General features: G+C 46.4%; 4 protein-coding genes across 4 annotated transcripts; all 4 read left to right on the top strand.

Moving 5' to 3' along the window:
- Window positions 1-655: 655 nt before the first annotated feature.
- LOC128719380 (cell division cycle 5-like protein) lies at window positions 656-3,548 on the top strand. The gene is made up of 2 exons (XM_053813005.1): window positions 656-700; window positions 786-3,548. Exons 1-2 carry the CDS (start codon window positions 656-658, stop codon window positions 3,546-3,548), a joined length of 2,808 nt encoding a protein of 935 aa, XP_053668980.1.
- Window positions 3,549-4,091: 543 nt separating this feature from the next.
- Window positions 4,092-5,654, top strand: LOC128707397 (TGF-beta-activated kinase 1 and MAP3K7-binding protein 1-like). Its single transcript, XM_053802350.1, has 4 exons — window positions 4,092-4,192; window positions 4,259-4,327; window positions 4,390-5,451; window positions 5,525-5,654. Exons 1-4 carry the CDS (start codon window positions 4,092-4,094, stop codon window positions 5,652-5,654), a joined length of 1,362 nt encoding a protein of 453 aa, XP_053658325.1.
- A 2,747-nt stretch (window positions 5,655-8,401) lies between these two features.
- Window positions 8,402-12,341, top strand: LOC128706716 (BTB/POZ domain-containing protein 7). Its single transcript, XM_053801658.1, has 2 exons — window positions 8,402-11,578; window positions 11,804-12,341. The coding sequence occupies exons 1-2, from the start codon at window positions 8,402-8,404 to the stop codon at window positions 12,272-12,274; spliced, it is 3,648 nt and encodes a 1,215-aa protein (XP_053657633.1). The 3' UTR covers window positions 12,275-12,341.
- A 3,315-nt stretch (window positions 12,342-15,656) lies between these two features.
- On the top strand, window positions 15,657-19,457 carry LOC128707637 (peptidyl-prolyl cis-trans isomerase G). The gene is made up of 8 exons (XM_053802596.1): window positions 15,657-15,872; window positions 15,940-16,045; window positions 16,112-16,199; window positions 16,912-16,941; window positions 17,027-17,166; window positions 17,257-17,389; window positions 17,454-17,715; window positions 17,781-19,457. The coding sequence occupies exons 1-8, from the start codon at window positions 15,657-15,659 to the stop codon at window positions 19,455-19,457; spliced, it is 2,652 nt and encodes an 883-aa protein (XP_053658571.1).
- The last annotated feature ends 1,954 nt before the right edge of the window (window positions 19,458-21,411 follow it).

Raw genomic sequence — 21,411 nt, 5'->3', positions numbered from 1 at the left:
AATACCGTTAAGTATGCAATAAAGCGTATTACTAAGCAAGGCTCTTATACCTTTCAGACGCATGCAGTATGATTTACGTTATTTCAGATGACACAAGATTGCATTTTTCTCCAAGCGAAAGGTGTAATTCCTTAAAAAAAAGCTATGTCACATTAGGTAAAAGCAAGAATTCACCGTTTCAGGGGTTTGAACCGTTGAGCAAGAGGACAACATTGATATTTTCATAAAAGAATCAAGAATAGATAGGAATTTCGTCTAAGTTTCTACGCAAAAAAGAAACAAGACTGCATTTGAATAAGGCAAGTATTCATCAATAATATATTAACAAGCTGAGTTAGCAAAATGAATTACCTTTCTGGTATTGGATGAAATACTGAGCTAAAAATTGGGATATGTTCACACAACGAAGACACACATTGCACATTTCAACCTTTCGAGCATGAGGTGTAAACAGCGACTCTTTTGCATGTGTGTGAAAATGTTGTGACATTTCGCTTGTTCCGTCGTTTGACGCGAAAAAGGTTTGTGCTTTGTGCGGTGCCTAATTTCATTAAAAACGCACAACTGTTTTCAGTGTGTTTAGCTAGTTTGTTTTTAGCGGATTAACATTGGAAATCTCTATTAAGCGAATAAGACTACAGCACACCGTTTCAAGATGCCGCGGATAATGATCAAAGGTGGTGTTTGGCGGAACACCGAGGTAAGATGGTTGCAGGTGCCGATTCTGCAACCGGCACCGAATATCGGCGTGTATATCTATAACGCTTCGATTTTTCCATTTGCAGGATGAAATCCTCAAAGCCGCAGTCATGAAATATGGCAAAAATCAATGGTCTCGTATCGCGTCATTGTTGCACCGCAAGTCCGCCAAACAGTGCAAAGCTCGTTGGTATGAGTGGTTGGATCCAAGCATCAAAAAGACGGAATGGTCTCGCGAAGAGGACGAAAAGTTACTGCATCTGGCCAAGCTGATGCCGACTCAATGGCGCACGATTGCACCGATTATCGGCCGGACCGCTGCTCAATGCTTGGAACGGTACGAATATCTGCTGGATCAGGCACAGCGGAAAGAGGAAGGCGAAGACGGTATGGATGATCCGCGCAAGCTCAAACCGGGTGAGATCGATCCAAATCCCGAAACGAAGCCCGCTCGGCCGGATCCGAAGGATATGGATGAGGATGAGTTGGAAATGCTCTCGGAGGCTCGAGCACGTTTGGCCAATACGCAAGGCAAGAAGGCAAAACGTAAAGCACGCGAGAAGCAGCTCGAAGAAGCACGCCGATTGGCCGCGTTGCAGAAACGTCGTGAACTTCGGGCCGCTGGTATCGGTGTGGGCAACAGAAAGCGTAAACTGAAGGGAATTGACTACAATTCGGAAATACCGTTCGAGAAAGCACCGGCACCCGGGTTTTTCGATACAACCGAAGAGTTTGTGGTACCGATAGCAGCTGATTTTTCCAGCTTGCGCCAACAAACGCTTGACGGAGAGTTGCGCGTAGAAAAAGAAGCTCGTGAGCGGAAGAAGGATAAGGAAAAGCTGAAACAACGAAAGGAAAACGATATTCCAACAGCGTTGTTAAAAAATCAGGAACCGGCTAAAAAGCGGTCGAAGCTTGTCCTTCCAGAGCCACAAATCTCCGATCAGGAATTGCAGCAAGTCGTTAAGCTTGGTCGTGCGAGTGAAATTGCGAAGGAGGTAGCTTCCGAAAGCGGTATCGAAACCACTGATGCCCTTTTGGCGGATTATAGCATCACACCGCAGGTTGCCGCCACGCCGCGGACTCCTGCCCCGGTTACTGATCGTATTTTGCAGGAGGCTCAAAATATGATGGCACTCACTCACGTGGACACACCGCTTAAGGGTGGTGTCAACACACCGTTACATCAGTCGGATTTTTCAGGTGTGTTACCTCAAAGCCAAGCCGTAGCTACTCCGAATACCGTCCTAGCTACTCCGTTCCGTTCGATTCGCGGACCGGATGGAAGTGCAACGCCAGGAGGATTTTTAACGCCAGCATCGGGAGCGATGGTTCCCGTAGGTTCCGGCACGCAACCACACGTGCCCGGTGCAACACCGAATTTTCTGCGCGATAAGCTAAACATCAACACGGAAGATGGTATGAGTGTAGCGGAAACGCCCGCTGCTTACAAGTCCTACCAGAAGCAGTTGAAATCTTCACTAAAGGAAGGGCTAGCTTCCCTGCCGACACCAAGAAACGATTACGAAATTGTTGTGCCCGATAACGAAACGGACGAGGCTGCCGATGATGGATCGATGGATGTGGATCAAATCGTACCAGACCAAGCGGACGTGGATGAGAAGCGCAAACGCAACAAGCTTGCCCAAGAAGCAAAGGAACTTTCACTGCGCTCCCAGGTCATTCAGCGAGACTTGCCACGACCGCTCGAAATCAATACGACCGTGCTGCGCCCGTCAAATGAAATGCACGGATTGACGGATCTACAGAAGGCGGAAGAGTTGGTCAAACAAGAGATGGTAAAAATGCTCAACTACGATGCGCTGCGCAACCCGATTCAGCAAGCGCAACCATCCTCCATGAAGCGTCCCATGCTCGCCCAATATCAGGCGTATCTGGAACAACACCCGTATGAAAACATCGACGAGCTGGAATTGGTCGAAGCGCGCAAAATGCTCGCAGCGGAAATGGGAGTGGTGAAGCAGGGTATGGCCCACGGAGACTTATCAATAGAAAGCTACACACAAGTGTGGCAAGAGTGTTTGTCCCAAGTGCTGTATCTGCCGAGCCAGAACCGATACACACGTGCCAATTTAGCCAGCAAAAAAGACCGCATAGAATCCGCCGAAAAACGTCTCGAAATCAACCGGAAGCATATGGCCAAAGAAGCGAAGCGTTGTGGCAAAATAGAGAAAAAGCTTAAAATTCTTACCGCGGGTTATCAGGCACGAGCGCAAGCGTTGATTAAGCAGTTTCAGGACACTAACGAGCAGATTGAACAAAACTCACTGGCGCTCTCAACGTTCAAGTTTTTAGCTGCACAGGAAGATTTGGCCATACCGAAGCGTTTGGAATCGTTAACGGAAGATGTAATGCGACAGACGGAGCGTGAAAAGGCTCTACAGACACGTTACGCTCAGTTGACAGAAGAACTGGAAGAGCTTAACCGTTTGCTGGAGGAAGCTAACGTTAATGGAGTCGAGTATGGAAAGGATGAGGAACAGGCACCACAAGTTAATGGTCGACACGAACATTTGGATGAGGAAGAAAGAGATGATAGTAGCATGGGAGCGAATGATGAGAATGCCAGAAACGGACATGAGGAACACGAAGCATCTAAAGAATCACCTAATTCAAATGCAGCATTAGAACCAGAACAAGAGAATGTAGAGGATGAGGACGGTCAAAATTCTGATACACAAGAACAGCCCGACAGTCAAGAGGAATATGCCGAAAGAAGGGAAAGTGAGGAAGATGCTGAAGACTCCTCTGAATATCCCGAGACGAAGGAGCCCCAACAAGAGGACGAACGAATGGAGGAAGATGATGAGGACACTAGTGACGATTAAGAAGATAAGTTGGATCAGAATATAATGGGACATTGTTTGAATCGGTTTTATAGAACAGCCGCTGAAACTTAGGGCGATGCGTTCGGTTTGAAATGATATCTTCATAGGATACAAATTAGCCGGTCAATGAAAGTTAGACCCTCCCAGGACTATCAACGGGTCGTTAGATTATAAATTTACAGCAGAAACAATCCGTTGATAAAATACCTAAAATCTTTGTCTCTTGAATAAAACTGTATACTATAAATATATCTCAAAATAAGTGTAAAACAATTTGTGCGTATTTTGCTTAGAATTCTCATGCATTTTCCCGGATCCAATAAACAATTCGATATGATATGGCAACACTGGAGAACAGCTGTTTTGACGTTGTCAGAAGTTTTGTTTTTCCTCACAAACGAGTAAACAAACTGGTTGTTTGGTAGCTGGCATAGCGGCCTTCCAGTTTGGAGTGATTTTGTGTTGTCTGTGCATTGGAATATCCTTGAAAGCTGAACGCATTCACCTATACGGCTTAGCTGTAGTCAAGCAGAACTCATAACTATGGAGTCAACGCAAAACAGCAACAGGACAAAATCTTGGACGGACGATCTGAAAGTGTGCAATCAAACGGGTGTTGGGGAAGCGATAAATCAAATTTACAAGTAAGTAGTGTATTTGGAATGCTGTAATCGAACGGTATACCTACACACTCCTGTCCAATCTTCCAGAGATGATGGTCGTCGTTGCGAGGGCTACGAAACGCGTGATAAGAAATGTCTTTGCATATCCGACAACACGTAAGTGTGTGCTCCCGATGGTAGGTGCTATTTTACACTGGCATGATTACTACTTATTTCAGCTCACTCTATGCGATTCTGTCCGGTCACAACGGTGTGACGGTGGCAGAAAACGCACTTCAAGAAATTGCAGCCGAGTTGTTGCTGGGACCGCTCAATTACTGCAACACAGATGAAGCTGTCAAAGATCTTATCCGCCAGTCGTTCATGTCGGTGGAAAAAAGTTACTTTGATTCGATCAATCAACACGTTGCCACGAAGACCGCTATCCAGCTACACTTATCCGCGGACGGTATGAATCAGTACGAAATATCGCAACAGTTTGAAAATGTGCTGCAGAAGCTCGATTCCCTTAACAATGCACTGTCGGTTGGAAGCAGCGCTGTGCTGGGACTAATCCATCGGTCTCATCTGTATCTCTGCAACATTGGTAACTGTCGGGCGCTTCTGTGCAAAACGGACGAGCATGACACGCTGACGGTGACGCAGCTAAGTGTCGATCATAATTTGCTCAACGCCGAGGAAGTTGCACGTCTGTTCCGGCTTGGGCTAATGACGCAAAACTTCGAAGGAGTCCCATTGTATAGCACCCGCTGTATTGGCAACTATTTGGGCAAGGCCGGGTATAAGGATTGCAACTTTCTTTCAAGTGCTTCCGCTGAACCAGTGATTTTCGAACCGGAAATTGTTGGTGGTATACAGATTTCACCGGCCTGTCGATTTCTTGTGCTGATGTCGAGCGGACTTTGCCGAGCGTTGCATGACATCTTTCCCGGGGACGCATCCACGGGAAACCGAGAGCTGGTACGCATGATTTCGGAAGAGTTTCAAAACCAGTCTACACTCGGTGGAGTTGCACAGTCGGTTGTACATCGTATTGTCCAAGCGCATCATGATACGTACATGCAGTTGGTCGAGGAACATAAACCCCTCACGTTCAACAGCCGTGACGATGTGACTTTGCTGATACGCAACTTCAACTATTCACTGCCAAAAGCGTTCGTGAACCGCAAGAATGGCAATCGCAGTCTTAACTCCACTACATCATTTAGTTCGACCAGCTCGGATGCAACCCCTACGGATTCTACCATTCATACGAACATATCCGTGACAAGTTCAAATATGCAAGTTGATGAAATGTGCACGGTAGTAGAAAGAAAGTCCTAATTAATGCTTCATGTCTTTCTTCCCGTACAGCACACAGTCCGGCAAACCTTATGATACGAATGCGCGGATTCGGCCGCACGTGGATTTTGGCGATTTCTACAAACGTGTCGAGGAAGCTCGAAAATGTGGTACTTTACCGCCAAACATAGAGTTTGACTAGCTAACGCCTGTTATCTTTAGCGCTTTATTTTATTATGATGTTAACCACACGATGCCTGACTACCGTTACAGATCAAATATATTGTAAAACAGATGAAAATTGGATTTACTAGTGCAAAGTGCGTTCAAATACTAATTAAATATGATTGAATATAGCAATAATATAAAAAATCTGATTATTTTTCAAATTCTCTCGATAATCTAAACATAAATATATAGCGCATTGAATGCCAAATCAAATGTCAAAAATTGTTCCCCATCCTGCCTCTAGCAACCTTGTTTTCGTGTCAAAAAACTTGAAAATTACAGAACGTCGTCGTCGACTGGAGTTTTTCCTGTGTTTCCATCCTTTCAACCATTTCGCAGCGAGGTGGATAATATAGGAAGCTGCAGTCGACTTGTTCCTGGTTGCACGATGATCCGCCGAATGTGATTCCGCACGAGTGTATCCGTAGGCTTTGCAAATTTGCGCATTCCCGGACAACAGGGAAAAGCGAGAGAGTTTCGCCATACCCCGAAAACGCAACCCGTCCAAGTTTTTTTTCTTCTCTTGCGTGTGTATGAAAGGGTCACGAAAGCGAAGAAGGAGGGAGTGTGGTGAAAAGTGTTTTTCCGCTGGGTGTTGAACAAACGGGGCGTTGGCGTGCATGGGTTGCGGAAAAGTGCACCAACTGCGAGCACAAGTGCACAGCAATAAGCCCGTTCGACCGATGGGCTCCTTTGAAGCAGTGGGATAAAAGGTGGTGCTGCGTCCATTTTTTGGGCTTGGTGCATACGAGTGTGGCCTGGAGCGTCTCGGGCAGGTGAAGTATTGGGAAAAAGGTGCGTGCTCCTACGCACGAACGAAAGGAGTGCTGTGCGTGCGTGCGTGCGCGCGCGTGCTTGTGTTTTGGAAAGCAAAAAAAAAGGATGAAACAAATTCAAGTGTCCCTTTGGCTGCACTAATACAGGCAGCAAAGCAGATAGGGTCGGTGTGTGTTAGGTGCGGAGAGAAGTTGCGAGGAAGCAACACACAGCAAGGTGTGAAAGAGACGGGGCACAAACTTTCTTTCCGCGGTAGAGCGCACTACTCGTGACTGTGTGCGTGCGAGTGTGTGTGCGAAGGGTTTCGGGAAAGGTTTCCCTTCTGATCGAAAATCATCAATCGACACGACAAATGGTTGCTAGTCAAACAGGCACAATGTAAACATGGCCTACTGATACTAAACACAAATCGCCCCCACGAAGCAACCAGTCGAAAGGGCAGTAGCTGCGCTAGTGCAGAACCAGTGTGTGTGCGTGTGCGTTTATGTGCCTGTGTATGGATCATTCCTTTTGTTTGGTGAAGCAAACCCCGGGCAAATACCTCCGAAGCAGCAATTTAGTTATATCGTCCGTAACAAATAATAAATAACGATAGCCCATAAAAAGAAAACAAGGGCAAAAAACCCTTCCTGAAGGCAGTGGATTTTCCGAATGTGAGTGTGTGAATAACTGCTTGCACAAAGTTACCATCGAAGTGGGCGAGCAAAATTGTTCGCGTGCGTTTCGGTGTGTGAGAGAGCACTGTTTTCTTGTGAGATTCGCGGTAAAAGGATAGTGGAGTTCAGATTGTTGTGTTCCTTCTATCATTTTGGGAAGGATAATGATGTGAGCTATGTGGTTATGTGAGTTTATGCTTACAGTACTATAGTACTATCGTTGAAACATCGCTAGATAGCAACCGCGAATCGAAAAAGGTTCTTCAAGTGCTTCAAAAATATACAAACAACACCTTCCGTACAGATGTTATCCCTTCCGGGGATCATCCGGCACGTAACACGATGTGTTAAGTAATAGATTTGTCGAAAAAAGCATTGATTCATTCAATCAGATGACTCCCCCACAATAAGAAGGGGAGCAAGTCGTTTGAATTATGCTGAGTGTGGCTCAAGTGTAACACAAGCTGTGAAAAAGTTAGCAATTTGTCAGTCAAAAATTGCTATCAGCAACAGAGGGCGTATAGCGATCGCAGGAGAAAGTATTGTACGGAGTAAAGATGTGCGCACAATTGCATTCAGGTAAGACAAGCTTGAAAGTAAACATCTATAGAATTGATAATCTATTACGGCAATGGATCATGCATGAAGTTTGTTTTTGTAGTGCTTCGTTTTTTCTGTATTTTGTTAATTTGATTTATTTTTACTTAAAATAAAAAAAAAACCAATGCAACATACAATAGAAAGCATTCAAGTTGGCACAACGCACATAAAAATTTGTTAATGGCCTGCCTGGGAATAAAAAAATACATCAGTCTTGCGTTCGAATCGAAGCAGGCTATCGACATTAGGTCGCAGCGAATATCCGCGTGTGACGGATTTTGGCTACTCACTTGATCGATCAAATGGATGCGCGCGTATGTGTGGGGATTGAATGATATGTTGTTGTTGATGAATATCGATTGCCTCAGCGTTAACCTTACAACCGAGGAATCCGCTTGCCAGTGGGATGGTGTGTGCGTGCCGTTGTTATTATGCTTTCAAGGATCGCTGACATGGCGTTGTTTGGTTGTGCGGCGGTATAATGGCACTGTGTGCAGGCTGCTAATTAAATTAGAGTTCCTAAATGATGTCCCCCCAAAAACTGATTGCAGATATCTTCTTGAAGGTGGTTGTCTCTCGTTCATTATGTAGTTGATAGCTTTCAAACTAATGTTCTTGCTAGACATTAATTTTTCTTTGCTTTCTTTCTAGAACTGCCCCCACGCGCCGACGACGTCGTTGCTGGACAATGAATCCTGGTCTATGGGGATGCCTGATACCCTGTGGACTGTCATATTGGTGCGAGAGTAAGAGTGGCAGTGATCCATGCATTACTACGGAGATGGGTGCAACAGCGTCAACGGACTGTCCCGGCTCTAGTGGCGTAGGAGGTGGAAGCGGTGGAGGTGGAGGAGGAGGAGTAGGTGGGAACGGTATCGGTGCAGGTGGTGGAGGTATGCTGGGATTGTCGGGGATCACTTCCACTGCCGGAATCACCACCACACCGTTAACGTCCGCCAACGGTAGCGGTGGCTCAGGATATGGACCAATGTGCGGCGTGGGCGGTGGATCGGGGCCCGGGGGTTCAGGTGGCGGGCCCGGTGCGGTAGTACGCGAGCGCCGCAAAAAGGTGACCGGTTTTGCGACGCTAAAGAAGAAACTGATCCGACGACGCCGGTCGTCGAAAGCCTGTGATCATGGTCGGGTGTTGCGCGAGTTCGTGTCTAGCTGGAGCCCGATGGAACTGTCCGCACTGCTCGAGGAGTACGAATCGCTGGCGGCACTGAAAGACCTCTCGGTACAGGCAGAATTGGCTCGGCCACCGGCGACCACATTCAAGCAAGATTTGGCCAGCCTGTACGATTTCAAGCACTGCACCGATTGCGATCTCGTGTTCCGCGGTACGGTGTTTCCAGTGCATCGAGCGATCCTATCGGCGCGCTGCTCTTACTTTCGCGACTTGCTCGCCGGCTGTCCGGGGTACGGGGCGCGCATCTGTCTCGAGTTGCGCTCATCGCCGGTAGATGTGGCAATGTTTTCATCGCTGCTGCGCTACCTCTACACCGGGGACCTGTGTACACACGATCCGACCATAGATGTAAGTCTGTTACGTAGGTTAGGGGAAGATTTCGGCACACCGAATCCGCTGGAGAATGATCTGCGCTATCTGCTGGAGACGGGCGATTACGCGGACGCAGCGATCGTGTTCACCTCCGAGGGCGGGGATTATCATCGGCCCGATTCGGGCAGCTCGGAGTATGGCTTTCGGCCGAAGTTGGAGTTACCGTGCCACAAGGCGATATTGAGCGCCCGTTCGCCGTTCTTTAAAAATATGATCCAGCGACGAACTCGCAATATCTCCGAGGAGCATCAGCTGCACGGGACGGACCGATCGCTACATGCTACAACACGCATCGTGCTGGATGAGGGCGTTATCCCGAAGCGGTACGCCCGGGTATTGCTGCATGCGATCTATCTCGATACAGTCGATCTGTCGTTGATACTGCGTGGCAATGGATGTGGTAGCGGTGCTGGCAGTCTCGGTGAGGTACAGGCGCTGACACACACCGGTCGTGCTAGGCCGTCACCGCTCGAGGAAGCGATGGAACTGTACCAGATTGGACGGTTCCTCGAGCTGGACATACTGGCGCAGGGCTGTGAGGATTTAATTCTAGAATGGCTATCGCTCGACACACTGGCGACGGTGCTGCGTTGGGGCAGCCAGCCGCACGGATCGGCCTGGGTGTACCGGCAAGCCTGCCATTATCTTCGCGAAGAATTCTCGGCAATCGTCGGTTCACCGGTGCTATTTCAATTAGACAAATCGCAGCTGATCGAAGCTTTGCAGAATAACTTCCTGCAGGCGTCCGAGCTGGAGGTATTACAGGCGGTGCTAAAGTGGGGCGAACAGGAGCTTATTCGCCGGATGGAAGATCGAGAACCAAATCTGCTCTCCCACACGGCACATTCCGTTACCCGGAAGGGCATAAAGAAGCGCGACTTGAGTGATGTTGAGCTGCGGGAAATACTGTCCGAGCTATTGCCGCACGTGCGCATGGACCATGTGCTGCCACCGAACAACGAAATCCTCAACCAGGCGATACGGCGCGGGCTGGTCAGTACACCACCGTCCCATATGATCGGCGACGAGCGGGAGAGCTTGCGTATCAATGCGTGGATCCGGGGCGGAAAGAACCATGGGCTATTTGTGCGACCGCGACTCTTTATGCCTTACTACGAGGAGGTGAAGGTGCTGCTGGAAGATCACATCGCTTCGCAGCAGATTGAATTGCTACGGATGAGACGGTCGCGTCATCACATGCCGGATATTCCGGACACGCTGTATATGGTTTCGCGGCTAAACAGTAACGCCGGTACCACGCTTGGTGGTGGTTCGGCTGCCGGTGTGGATGTGGTCGCTGCTACGACCGCACCGATCCCCGCACCAGACGCACAAACAATGGAATCGATGCAGAAGCGGGATCAGAAGCTACGCCAAGCGCCCGGTTGTCAGCGGGCGCTCGCGTTACCGCTCTCGAGTCGGTCGGAGATTACGCGCCAGATACGGCTGCGTGTGGTGCGAGAGTTTAACTTCCCGGATGAGGTGGCGGATCTGCTGGAGAGCGCCAACTGCTACTGCCATGACGGGGAAGCAAACGGGGCGAACAAAGGTCCGACCGATTATGACCATGACAGTCACCATCATCACCATGCGCATCACCATACACACCATCGGCACGATTTGCACGCCAGTCAGCAATCACTGGACGATGAATCGACGCCGCCTCCATCACCGGCCATGCCCAGCAGCGACATTGAAGCGCAGGCTGCAGTGCATTGTTTCGGTCGCAACATGACATTCCCCCGGCAGCAGGCACAGCAACAGCAATACCCTGCCCAGCAGCAACCACCGTCGTCAGCACATCACTCACAGCGCCCATCGATGGCACCACATTCAATGCTGAACCACGGTGTGCACGGATCAAGCGGTAGCGGTAACGGTGGCTCTGGATCCGCAGGCATTCATGCGTCGATGAATAATCCACTGGCACTGATCAGTGGAACGCACCGCCGGCAGGAATTGCCGTCGGTTATCCCGGGTGGTGACATTGTGGCGTATCGTTTGTCGGCCCCGGCCGGTAGTGGGGCTGTTGGTCCACCGGGCGGTATCGGTGGCGGTGGGCTAGACTTGAGCGAAATAGGAGCCTGCTCGGATGGGCATCTTTCGGACGTGATGCCAGACGTTGCCATGGCAACGGCATCGCTTGGTCAGCTGCATCTAGGTGGTGGCGGTGCTGCATCAGGCAATGGTGGTGGTGTAGGAAACGGATCGGATGTACCGGAAAGTTTGCATCTGGATTTAGGCGATGGGCCGAGTCACATGATTGGTGGTGCGGCTATCGGTGGACTTCATCACAACATTTCGGTACGTGTTTCTATTGGGATATGCATTTGTTCTGATTCAGGTTTGTTTAAAAGGAAATATACAATCAGGGTGTCATATTTTATTAATTTGGACTATCCAATAATATCTGGTAAAAATCTAAAATCAATATATCGACAAATAATGCATCACAACAAAATAATTTCTATAGTAACTTTTATGTTAAGCGAATACTTATGGGTTCATGTTTTACCAACCTCTCAACAGCACCATCGCATGACACCCGCAACGACGACATTCCATCACTACATGACGCGAAACCTGTTGAACCCAATTCATCCATCCACATCCCAGCAATCGACATCACAATCTCAGCAGGGGGTGCATCACTCGGCACTGCAACCATCGGCATCATCATCTTCCTCGTCCTCCTCGATGCTTTTGGGTGGTCACTCCGCTTCCTCCCAACTTCACGGATCGCAAGCATCGCTTGCACTTGGTGGACAACCGCAACAGCAGCAGCATCAGCAACATCACGGTTCACAGCAATTATTAAATGTGGGATCTTCCACACATCCGCAACAACAGCAGCAGCAACAACAACATCAACAGCAGCAGCAGCAGTCATCGCAGCAACAATCATTGGCGCAGCGGTCTTCCTCACCGTACACGTTGCATCGTGCCAGCCCGAGTTTGCCCCATAGTTCATATCACTCCGGACCACCGCGATTCTTATAGAAAAGGCTACACGTTTATCCCGATCGAAAATGCCTCTTCGTAATGCCTTTCTAAACAAAACAAACAAAAATGCGCGTGCACTCGCACAGAGAGGACATCTCACGAAAATTAAACTAAAAGAAGCAAAAACACACAAAAAAAAAAACAGAAAGTGGTGTATGGCGACAAAACATGCAAACGAGAGTGGTTACTGCCCGAAGACGGTTAAAAATGGGGTACAGGTTTAGGGTTTGCCAGCTCCCGGGACTGGAAAAGCTCTAATTTGCAACATCGGTGTGACGGTGGAATAAGATTTGCAGAAAGATATAAATAGTAATCATAGAATGCGGCACAGTACGATATTATTGGAACAAATTGCATTAGTTAAAGCAAATAATACTATGGTTGATACCTTTGCAACTAAAGCAAAACTCTCTTTCTCTCTACGTACGGGGGACGCAGAAGCAGATTTCCTTCTGAGTAGTGAACCAGCGGGCCAGCAAAAAAGTAGGAATGACTCGTTGTATTAGCAGCAGTACAGACGATGATGGCACAGCGTCAAGATAGGATAGGATGGCGTATCCCGATACACCCAACCATACGCAATTTGGTTGGTGAAGCGTGTGGTTCATGAAGGGTGGTGACTTTATACTAACGTTTACATTAATAATATTACCCACATAATTATTATTATGCTCTAACCTGTCAAATGGTGGTTATACATTCGATGCGTCCCTCTAGAACCGATCGCATAATCAAATGCAGGATCGACCGGATCCCTCACAATGCATTGGAATTATGTCGTGTAGAGCTTTAGAGAAACTGTTCACCAACTGGTGAACAAAAGTACTCTTCCGATGCCACAAAGCGTAGGGAACGTTCACGGTCGAACACAAAAAACAACTAACAAAACCAGCAGGGTTACCTAATGTGTCGTGCGTTGTAAAACGATGAGAGAGGTTCCAGACAGATACACTACATTGTCCATTTGCCCATAGCAGATGAAGTGGTGTCGCCGTTAATTCGGCAACAAACTCGACAATTGGTCTCGACGATGAAATGTTTTTCAAACTGCGAATATTGAAAACTGTGTAATTCTATTAGTGTGTACAGTAGGGAAGGGGTTGTGGTTCATAAGTAATTGGCCCGTATTTCGGCCGCGAAAGATATGACCACCAGGCAAAGATGTGATCGACGTAGTTAAGATATAGGTTATTACGATTGCTATTATTCGGCGCCGCCTTTAGTTATATTTCCTTCAGTACATTGAAGTGTTGGCAGTGCCTCTTTTTTAACCTTTACACACATCTAATGGATCTTTTAAAGTTTTTCAAACTATTGCTTTTGTTTCTTTTTAGCAGATCATAGCTTGTAACTGATTATTTATTTATCAAATGTTAGCTGAATTAAGCCTTTTTTATTTTTAATATTCGTTTCATTTGTTAATTAAGAAAAAGGAGCGTTCAGAGAAACACATTAATTTTCTTCAAACATTTTTTGAAGAACACGACAGAAGTTGTTATTTAAATGCGAATTGGAAGTCCACGGTGCGGTGAATATTGTATTACATGTGTACAGATGATATTAATTTAATGTTCAATTTACTATTCATTCAATCACGTCACTAAAAAGAAGATAATTTTCGAAAGCAATCTTTATGTTCCTTACGCAAAAAGATGGAAAAGATGAAAAATTGTAAAAAATAACTCGCACACACACACAACACGGAGTGTAAGAGGACGTCTTATCGTAATACAAAAAGCAGAACAACATATATTAGATGTACCTTAGAAAGACAAGAAGGCAAGAAGGGTAAAAACGTATGAATGTTTCGGTTTCCATTTTCCGCCATTCGAGGAAAGTGAATTTGTATAATTCTGCCAGAAAACGTCGAAATTTACACAAATTTGAAGATGTAAATAAAAAATACTACTCACTCATCTTTTGAACACGGATCAAAGGTAAAGCAAATACACTACAGTTCACTACAAAAACTCCCAAATCTACAATAGCCACAATGAGATCAGGAAATGGAGAGAATGGAAAGCTAAATCGGAAGTAATTTCACTCGCACTCAGTAACTGAAAAAAAAACACAGATCGGAACACAAAGTACTAGGAGATAATTACAAAATACAATGTTCAATGAATGCTGCCAATTCACTTGACACCTTATATAGGGGAAGGAGATAATAATGCCGTCGAAAGCCGTGAAAATTGGATTGCGTGCGAAAAATCGGCTTTCACGTGTTTCGGATATTCGGATAACGAATACATCAGCTATAAAACTGTGTTCTCTTCATCCAGCGGTCGTTTGAAGAACGGAAGATTAAAGCGATCGGAAAGCGAATTGGTACAAAAAAGGCAGACAGGTGTCAAGATAATCTGGTGGACGAAATAGGACGATTGAAAGGACCAACTGTAAATTCGTACAAATGGTCGATCTGTTAAAGCCAACTGTTTGTGCGTGTGGAGGGATCGTGTGTGTGTGAATCCAGTACACAGTTTAGATAAATCTAATCAAGATGATTTGCAGAGGTATATCTGCTTCCATTCTCTATCCTCCAATACTGTTGTCTCGCGTCGACTCTCAATACAAAGGCGGGATAATCGGTAAACCATTGGACGTGAACCGATTGAAGAAACGGAAAATATGTAGCTTATATAAACAATAATAATAACTATTCAAATTACATGAAGTAACAGCGTGTGTGTGTGTGTGTGCTTGTGTACGAATGGAAACAGAGGTGGAAACAGTACATGTAAAGCAAGCGACAAATTCGTTCGTTCGTCTCGTCCCTTGTGTGGGATTACGATTAGTCATCGATAAATGATGCGGCAGTAGAAAGATGAAGTACGCGTGGAGCGAACCGTGGAAAGCACGACACAAGAACACAAGAAGTAAAAATAACGATGAAACGTAAAATAAAATACTATTTTAAAAATTAAACTCATTTGGATTTTCATTACTTGTTTGAAACTTTCCGATACAACGATAATTAAAAATGGAAATTCAAATTTCGGGACTGTTGGGGTTGTTTTGTGTACATCACTGTTTCGTGAACAGTGGTCGCTCTCTGAAGCGAATTGTCAAACAGAAACGCATTCGAAGCGTTTCCTATTTCTGTCAGATGATTCATTATTGGTGTTGTTGTTCGGCTCGCGTGCATCTGAAAAGAGTGAAGCGACCAAATTTTTTATCTACGGCATACAGAGTTTTACGGTAATATTTCATTGTTTTTCCACTCTTCCGCAGTTACATGTGTTAATTATAAGTCGTTGTACAAGTAGAGCGCTTTGGTTAACATTGTAAATCGATTGTAGTGCCGTGTACGATTGTCGCATCTTAAGGCATATGATAAGCGCCATTGTTTTTTTTTGCGCACCCTAGATTTGGACAGAAAATGACGGTCGATTCCGATACCGGTGCTTTGGCGGAACCATTAGCGCAAGAAAAAGTGAGATGCTATTTCGACGTGACGCTTGGTGGTTTGCCGGCTGGCCGTATTGTGTTCGAATTGTTTCCTACAGTGGCACCGAAAACCTGCGAGAACTTCCGCGCATTGTGCACTGGTGAAGCTGGTATCGGGCAAAAGACTGGAAAAGCTTTATACTACAAGGTAAGGGATCTGGATTGTTAGCAGCCCTGCGTTGTATATTCAATGAAAATGTTTGTCTTCATTTTAGGGTATAATATTTCATCGTGTAGTGAAGGATTTTATGATCCAGTCCGGAGACTTCTCGAACGGCAATGGAACCGGAGGCGAATCGATTTACGGTGGCACTTTCGATGGTAGGTGTGCTGAAAGCAATGGCCGACAGTTCGATCATTTACGTTCGTTTGGTTTAAATTTTTCAGATGAAGCATTTACCCTGAAACATGATCGAGCTTTCTTGCTCTCTATGGCCAATCGTGGCAAAAACACAAATGGCTCCCAATTTTTCATGTAAGTAGTGCGCATTCGTTCGAAGAAGCGCCAAAAACAGTGCACGCGCAATTACACAATTCTCGTCCGATGATTTTCAAATTAATGCCACCGATGAGTTTTCCTTTCAGCGCATGTGTAATTAGATAGTGGATAGCACACTCACCTCATATTTTGTTGCTTTTGTACCCCTTGTATTCGTCACCTTTTTAGAGGGCCCGAGCTGTTTCAACGGGAAACAATGCTCGGAACAGCTGGGTCTGCCCCGTTATTAAGCCGAACAGAGATACGGAATAGATAGGAATTGTAAGCGTGCAAATCAACCGTGGCCAACGACCGGCACAAAAACCGTTGCAGTACACGTTCCTTCGTCTGCTTCACTTCAACCCGTTTACAGAGTTCGTTTGGTCGAACTAAACCCGAACTTGCACTTGGTTCGTGCGTAAGTGTCAACCGGCAGGTTGCGCGTAGGATTGTGTCGTATCGGGTAGCTCGCCCGTTAGTGCGAACCTCTTCACCTGTCCATCACTGGTGCAAGCATTGCTATCATTGCATTCACTTCCGACGCAGTATCCCGACAACCCCGTGCGCACGATGTGTGTGTCTGTGTTTGGAGACCGATAATACTTCCTTCGATGATTTGCAACATGTTTTGCTCAGATCCATGCCCGCAATCAAGCAATTTATTTGCCAATCAATTGTTCTTTCTGTGTTTTTTCTTTCTCTATTGTAGTACAACGCAACCTGCACCACATCTTGACAAGTAAGTGCGTTAATGGGACGTCTATCAATTGCTGATGAGAGTTCATCGTCTAATCTGTCCTTTTTTCCTTCTGTATTGCCTACAGTGTACACGTTGTATTTGGTCATGTTGTATCCGGCCAGGATTTAGTACGACAGCTCGAACAGCTACCGGTCGATCGTAACTCTCGTCCGCTGCAAGATGCAATGGTTTCTAACTGTGGTGAACTGGTGCGGCAGATGAAAGGTACAATTCTTTAGTCGTACTTATAATTTCTTTGAAGCCTTTAATCACATTTCGGTCCCTTCATCATCTCTTCGTCATGCTAATGTGCAGTAAAAAAGGAAAAGAAGAATAAGAAAGCTGTCGCATCTAGCGATGATTCTGAAGATGAGACGAGCAGGAAGCGTAAGAAGGATAAAAAGAAGAAACGCGGAAAGGAATCGTCCCCGCGCACGAAACGTGCCCCGTAAGTTCCCGTTTATTGTATTGAAGGCGAACGAATGAGAACCAATTGTTTTCATATTTCTTAGTGAGGTTGATGCATCCATCGAGGAAGGAGAACTGGAAGATGAAATTCACCCTATGGCAACGGTGACGAAAATCGATCCAGACGAAATTCCGGAGGTTTCAAACAAGTACCTAATGCGCAACGATGCAACCAAGCGTGCCAGTGTGCCAGAGGACGACCGCAAGCGTGACAATCGTGCAAAGGAGCAGAGAGGGTTTGGTTGGATGAAGAAGAACGTACCAATGTCGCGCAGTGGACGCATTATCAAGGGTCGAGGACACTTTGTATGTCGGCAGTTGCTGGAGGAAACAACGAAGCTAACCTTTTGTTTTTGCTTCTATTTTTCAAGCGATATCGTACGCCTTCGCGCTCACGTAGCCGGTCCAGAAGTCAAACACCGGTTCATTGGCGGGCCGCTCAGAAACGCACGATCAAGATGACCGATCTGGAAAAGCTGGAAGATGAAAAGCGGCAGCGCGAATCAGAGATCAAGCGTCGGGAAACGGAGCGCAAGAAGCGTCACGAAGAACTTGCGAAAGGTGTTTCGAAGAAATCGTTCTTCGAGCTCAATCAAGAGCAGTCCGTTGCGCGTGAAAAGTCAACTAGCGAATCGCCCGACACTGCTGCGGTGGGCACCAAGCGTGCAACCGATCCACCGATCAAGGGACAGGAAGAACAGTTAAGGGGTAAATCTAACGGATCGATCGATATGAATGCTTTGGATTACGAGCATCATCCGGCTGGGACGTCGGACACAGAGCCGGACGAGGCAACGCACAAGAAAAGTGACACACTTGCCAAAGCTCTCGGTGTGGAACCGAAAAAGAAATCCGACGATTCGGTGAAAACGGACGAACGGCGCAAACCGGCGGACGATCGAAAGCGCGATCGTTCCCGAAGTCGTTCGCGTGATCGCCGTCGAGGTGGTGGTGATGGTTATCGAGGTCGTTCACCTCCTGGACATCATCGTGGGGGAGGTGGTGGTGGTGGTGGTGGAAACCGTAACCGGCAACCTTTTGGGTTTTCGGCCGCTCCACATTACAATCGTTACAACCAACAGCAGCATGCTTCAAACCGGCGCTATGGTGGTGGGAACAACGTTGGAGGATCGTACTACTCGCGACCTCGCGGACGTTTCGGTGGCAATAACGAGCGATACGATCGTGATCGTTCACGCCGGTCACGCAGTCACGAGGGTGGTTTTTCGCGACGCTCACGCCGGGAGCGTTCCGCTAGCCATTCGCGGTCCAGAACACCGGAACATAGGCGACGTCGTAAGGATAACAGCTCCACTGGTAGTTCCCAGGAACGGGATCAGCGCTCAAGGCGTAACCGATCCGTCACTCCGACCGATCGTCGGTCAGCGTCCCGTCCGGTGATGAACGAAAAGACTATCCGGGAAAAAGCCTCCAACGGTAAAGAGTTAGATAAGTTCCGGGATAAGAGTCCCGGTTCGGTTGCAACAGCGATCGTTGTCGCTGCTACAGCAGCCGTCGAAGCAGCAAAGATACCTACCGTATCCATCAAGAGTGAGGAACTGTCCGAAGAGGAAAAGGCACGCATGCAAAAAGAAAAGATGCTTAAGCGGGCCGAAACCCTGTTGCTGCTAAAGAGTCACATGGAAAAGGAAATAGAAGAACAGCAACGTAAGGCACGGGAAAAACAGCAACAGCAGCTGCTACTGCGCAAACAAAAAGAGGAACAAGATGCCCGGGCCCTCGATGCGGTAATGGATTTGGCGCAGCTGAAGCAGCTAAAGAAGGAAACAATCCAAAAGCTGAACGCACAAGAGGCGGCACAACGGATATTGCAAACGGTGGTCACTAATGTGAGTGCCGTTGCCGGTGGTTCTAGCGGCACCAGCCAGAAGAAAAAGTCCAAAAGCAGCAGCAGTAAACGGCGCTCGTCACGTAGCTCTGCATCATCCTCCTCCTCGTCGGCTGCTTCCAGAAAGGAGAAGAGCCGCAAGAAGCGTAAGGATAAGAAGCGTAAAGCACGCCGCCATTCATCCAGCAGCTCTTCTTAGTTGGAATGCTTTAATAATTCACTGACCGAAATTTCGGATGGTTAACTATTTACTTTGCGTGCAAAAGTATGATTTTAAGAATAATAGCTTTCCTCTTTCATGGCGTAAATAACCTACTAGGTTATGAATACTAGACTTGTCGTCTAGAAAAAAAAAAAAAAAGACCGTTCGTCATATAACATTGTAAGTAATGCACTGCTTATACCACTCGCCCGGTTTTGGGTTAATATCTCAACTGGACCCAGAGTAGAATTAATCCCAGAACTCTCGTGGCTCGTGTCGGTATGGCTTTTCCATCGGACCACTGCAGTAAAAAAGCAAATACTACCAGCGTTTGTGTATTTCCGTGAATTCGCATTTTCTTCAACTATATAAACAATTTCAATAAACTTATCTAAACTTTAAGCCCACATCTACTGTTGTTTTTAGAAAAATTACATCAAGAACATGGAAGAACAGCATTGGAATATTTTAAATTTAATGAGATGAAAAAATCAAACGTTAAAAATACATTGCATAATCGAAACAACAATCCGGACGTTGTACCTGGTGGGATGCATATCACTGTAAACTGTCAGAAAAAATCAATACAGAAAAAGGTTAAAAAAAATCGCAAAACAATATCATTGCACAATCCTTTTTACCAACTGGCTTCGGTTCTGATTTTTTATAAACAATTTGCACTGATGTGGAAAAAGTTCACATTTTTTCTATTTCATAACACATATAAATTTTCCAAATCCATGTTATGAAATGTCAATAGCATTTCTCCGACGGTGACCACCGGACGTACTTGTGTGCTATGCCTCTGTGAGACGCAATAAGTAAAAAACGGTACGCGTTCCATCATCATCATTCCGGTCGGCTATTTTCTACGCCAAGTTTTCGGTAAATTTGCACTTGCAACAGAATGATACGCACTCTAGCTGGGTTGGTGCGTTTTGTTGCAGAGTACGGTTGTTAAGGTGGGTGTAGTAAGTTTGCTACAGATGCAAATTGTGTTAATATTGTGCGGTGGTGAAAAGAATCGACCCATAATGCATTGGCGCTGCTGCAGGCAGTAAAGGTGTGAGTTCCAGGAAGTTAGCATTCTGGCGAAAGCGAAATAAAAAACAATCGTAATGCGGTGCTGGCTTTATTTTATCCGCAGGCTGCTAGGATGATAGTGTAGTGTTGTGTAGAACCATTTTCTACACCCAAATCGTCACCCAAGTAGTGTGTGCGCAAAGATGAAAAGGGCCTCTTTCTCACCCCAGCTCTGTTATGGGATGGGTACCGTGGGTTTTGTCAGCGGAAAAGACCGGTGGTGGTGTGTGTGCGCGGAAGAAGTGAGACAAAAGGGAATTTTGCAACCACCAAAGGTCAGTGTATCGTTCTCATTTCCATACCCGCGTTTCTTACGCGCTTTTTCCCGTGTCGAGTGCGTCAACACCCCGTTTTTCGTGCCAATCTGTTATCGACCAAAAAGTAGCGGAAAAGTAATGCAAAGCGAGAACAAGAAAAAAAAACGAAACGGAACCATCCATTTGCCGTTTTGTTTGGCTTGCTGTTTTATCATGTGTGCGTGCATGTGCGTGTGTGTATGTGCGTATACCGATGTGAACTACGCTTAGATGATGAAAAGATCGACTTCAACCCGCACCGTGCGTTTAGAGAGAGAGAGAGAAAGAGAGGGGGAGCGAGTACACTGTGACAAAAATAATGCGTGCAAGGTGGTTTTCACATACGAACGAATGCGTAACATCGAGTGAAACGGTCTTGGTCGTCAGATCTAGACATTGACAATTATCCCCCCGGAAGGCGATCGTTGCTTACGGTGAAGCGTTATAAAGCGGTAGCGGGTTCGGATCGGTGCAGGATTCTTATAAAGTTTGCGCAGATTTTGGAGTGTGAAAACACATGATCTTGTAAAGTGTTACAACGACTCAAGTATTTTCTTCAATCAACAAAAAAA

Source organism: Anopheles marshallii, chromosome 2 (genome assembly GCF_943734725.1).
Source record: "Anopheles marshallii chromosome 2, idAnoMarsDA_429_01, whole genome shotgun sequence".
Lineage (NCBI taxonomy): Eukaryota > Metazoa > Arthropoda > Insecta > Diptera > Culicidae > Anopheles > Anopheles marshallii.
This window is presented reverse-complemented; position numbering and strand designations above follow the sequence as displayed.

What these genes read in the sequence shown, in the direction of transcription:
- LOC128719380 (XM_053813005.1), top strand. Translation starts at nt 656, where the DNA reads ATGCCGCGGATAATGATCAAAGGTGGTGTTTGGCGGAACACCGAG. An exon ending in GTGTTTGGCGGAACACCGAG is followed by an intron (nt 701 to 785) that starts GTAAGATGGTTG and finishes TTCCATTTGCAG; the next exon opens with GATGAAATCCTCAAAGCCGC.
- LOC128707397 (XM_053802350.1), top strand. Translation starts at nt 4,092, where the DNA reads ATGGAGTCAACGCAAAACAGCAACAGGACAAAATCTTGGACGGACGAT. An exon ending in GCGATAAATCAAATTTACAA is followed by an intron (nt 4,193 to 4,258) that starts GTAAGTAGTGTA and finishes CCAATCTTCCAG; the next exon opens with AGATGATGGTCGTCGTTGCG. An exon ending in CTTTGCATATCCGACAACAC is followed by an intron (nt 4,328 to 4,389) that starts GTAAGTGTGTGC and finishes TACTTATTTCAG; the next exon opens with CTCACTCTATGCGATTCTGT.
- LOC128706716 (XM_053801658.1), top strand. Translation starts at nt 8,402, where the DNA reads ATGAATCCTGGTCTATGGGGATGCCTGATACCCTGTGGACTGTCATAT. An exon ending in GACTTCATCACAACATTTCG is followed by an intron (nt 11,579 to 11,803) that starts GTACGTGTTTCT and finishes ACCTCTCAACAG; the next exon opens with CACCATCGCATGACACCCGC.
- LOC128707637 (XM_053802596.1), top strand. Translation starts at nt 15,657, where the DNA reads ATGACGGTCGATTCCGATACCGGTGCTTTGGCGGAACCATTAGCGCAA. An exon ending in TTACGGTGGCACTTTCGATG is followed by an intron (nt 16,046 to 16,111) that starts GTAGGTGTGCTG and finishes TAAATTTTTCAG; the next exon opens with ATGAAGCATTTACCCTGAAA. An exon ending in TCAAGGGTCGAGGACACTTT is followed by an intron (nt 17,716 to 17,780) that starts GTATGTCGGCAG and finishes CTATTTTTCAAG; the next exon opens with CGATATCGTACGCCTTCGCG.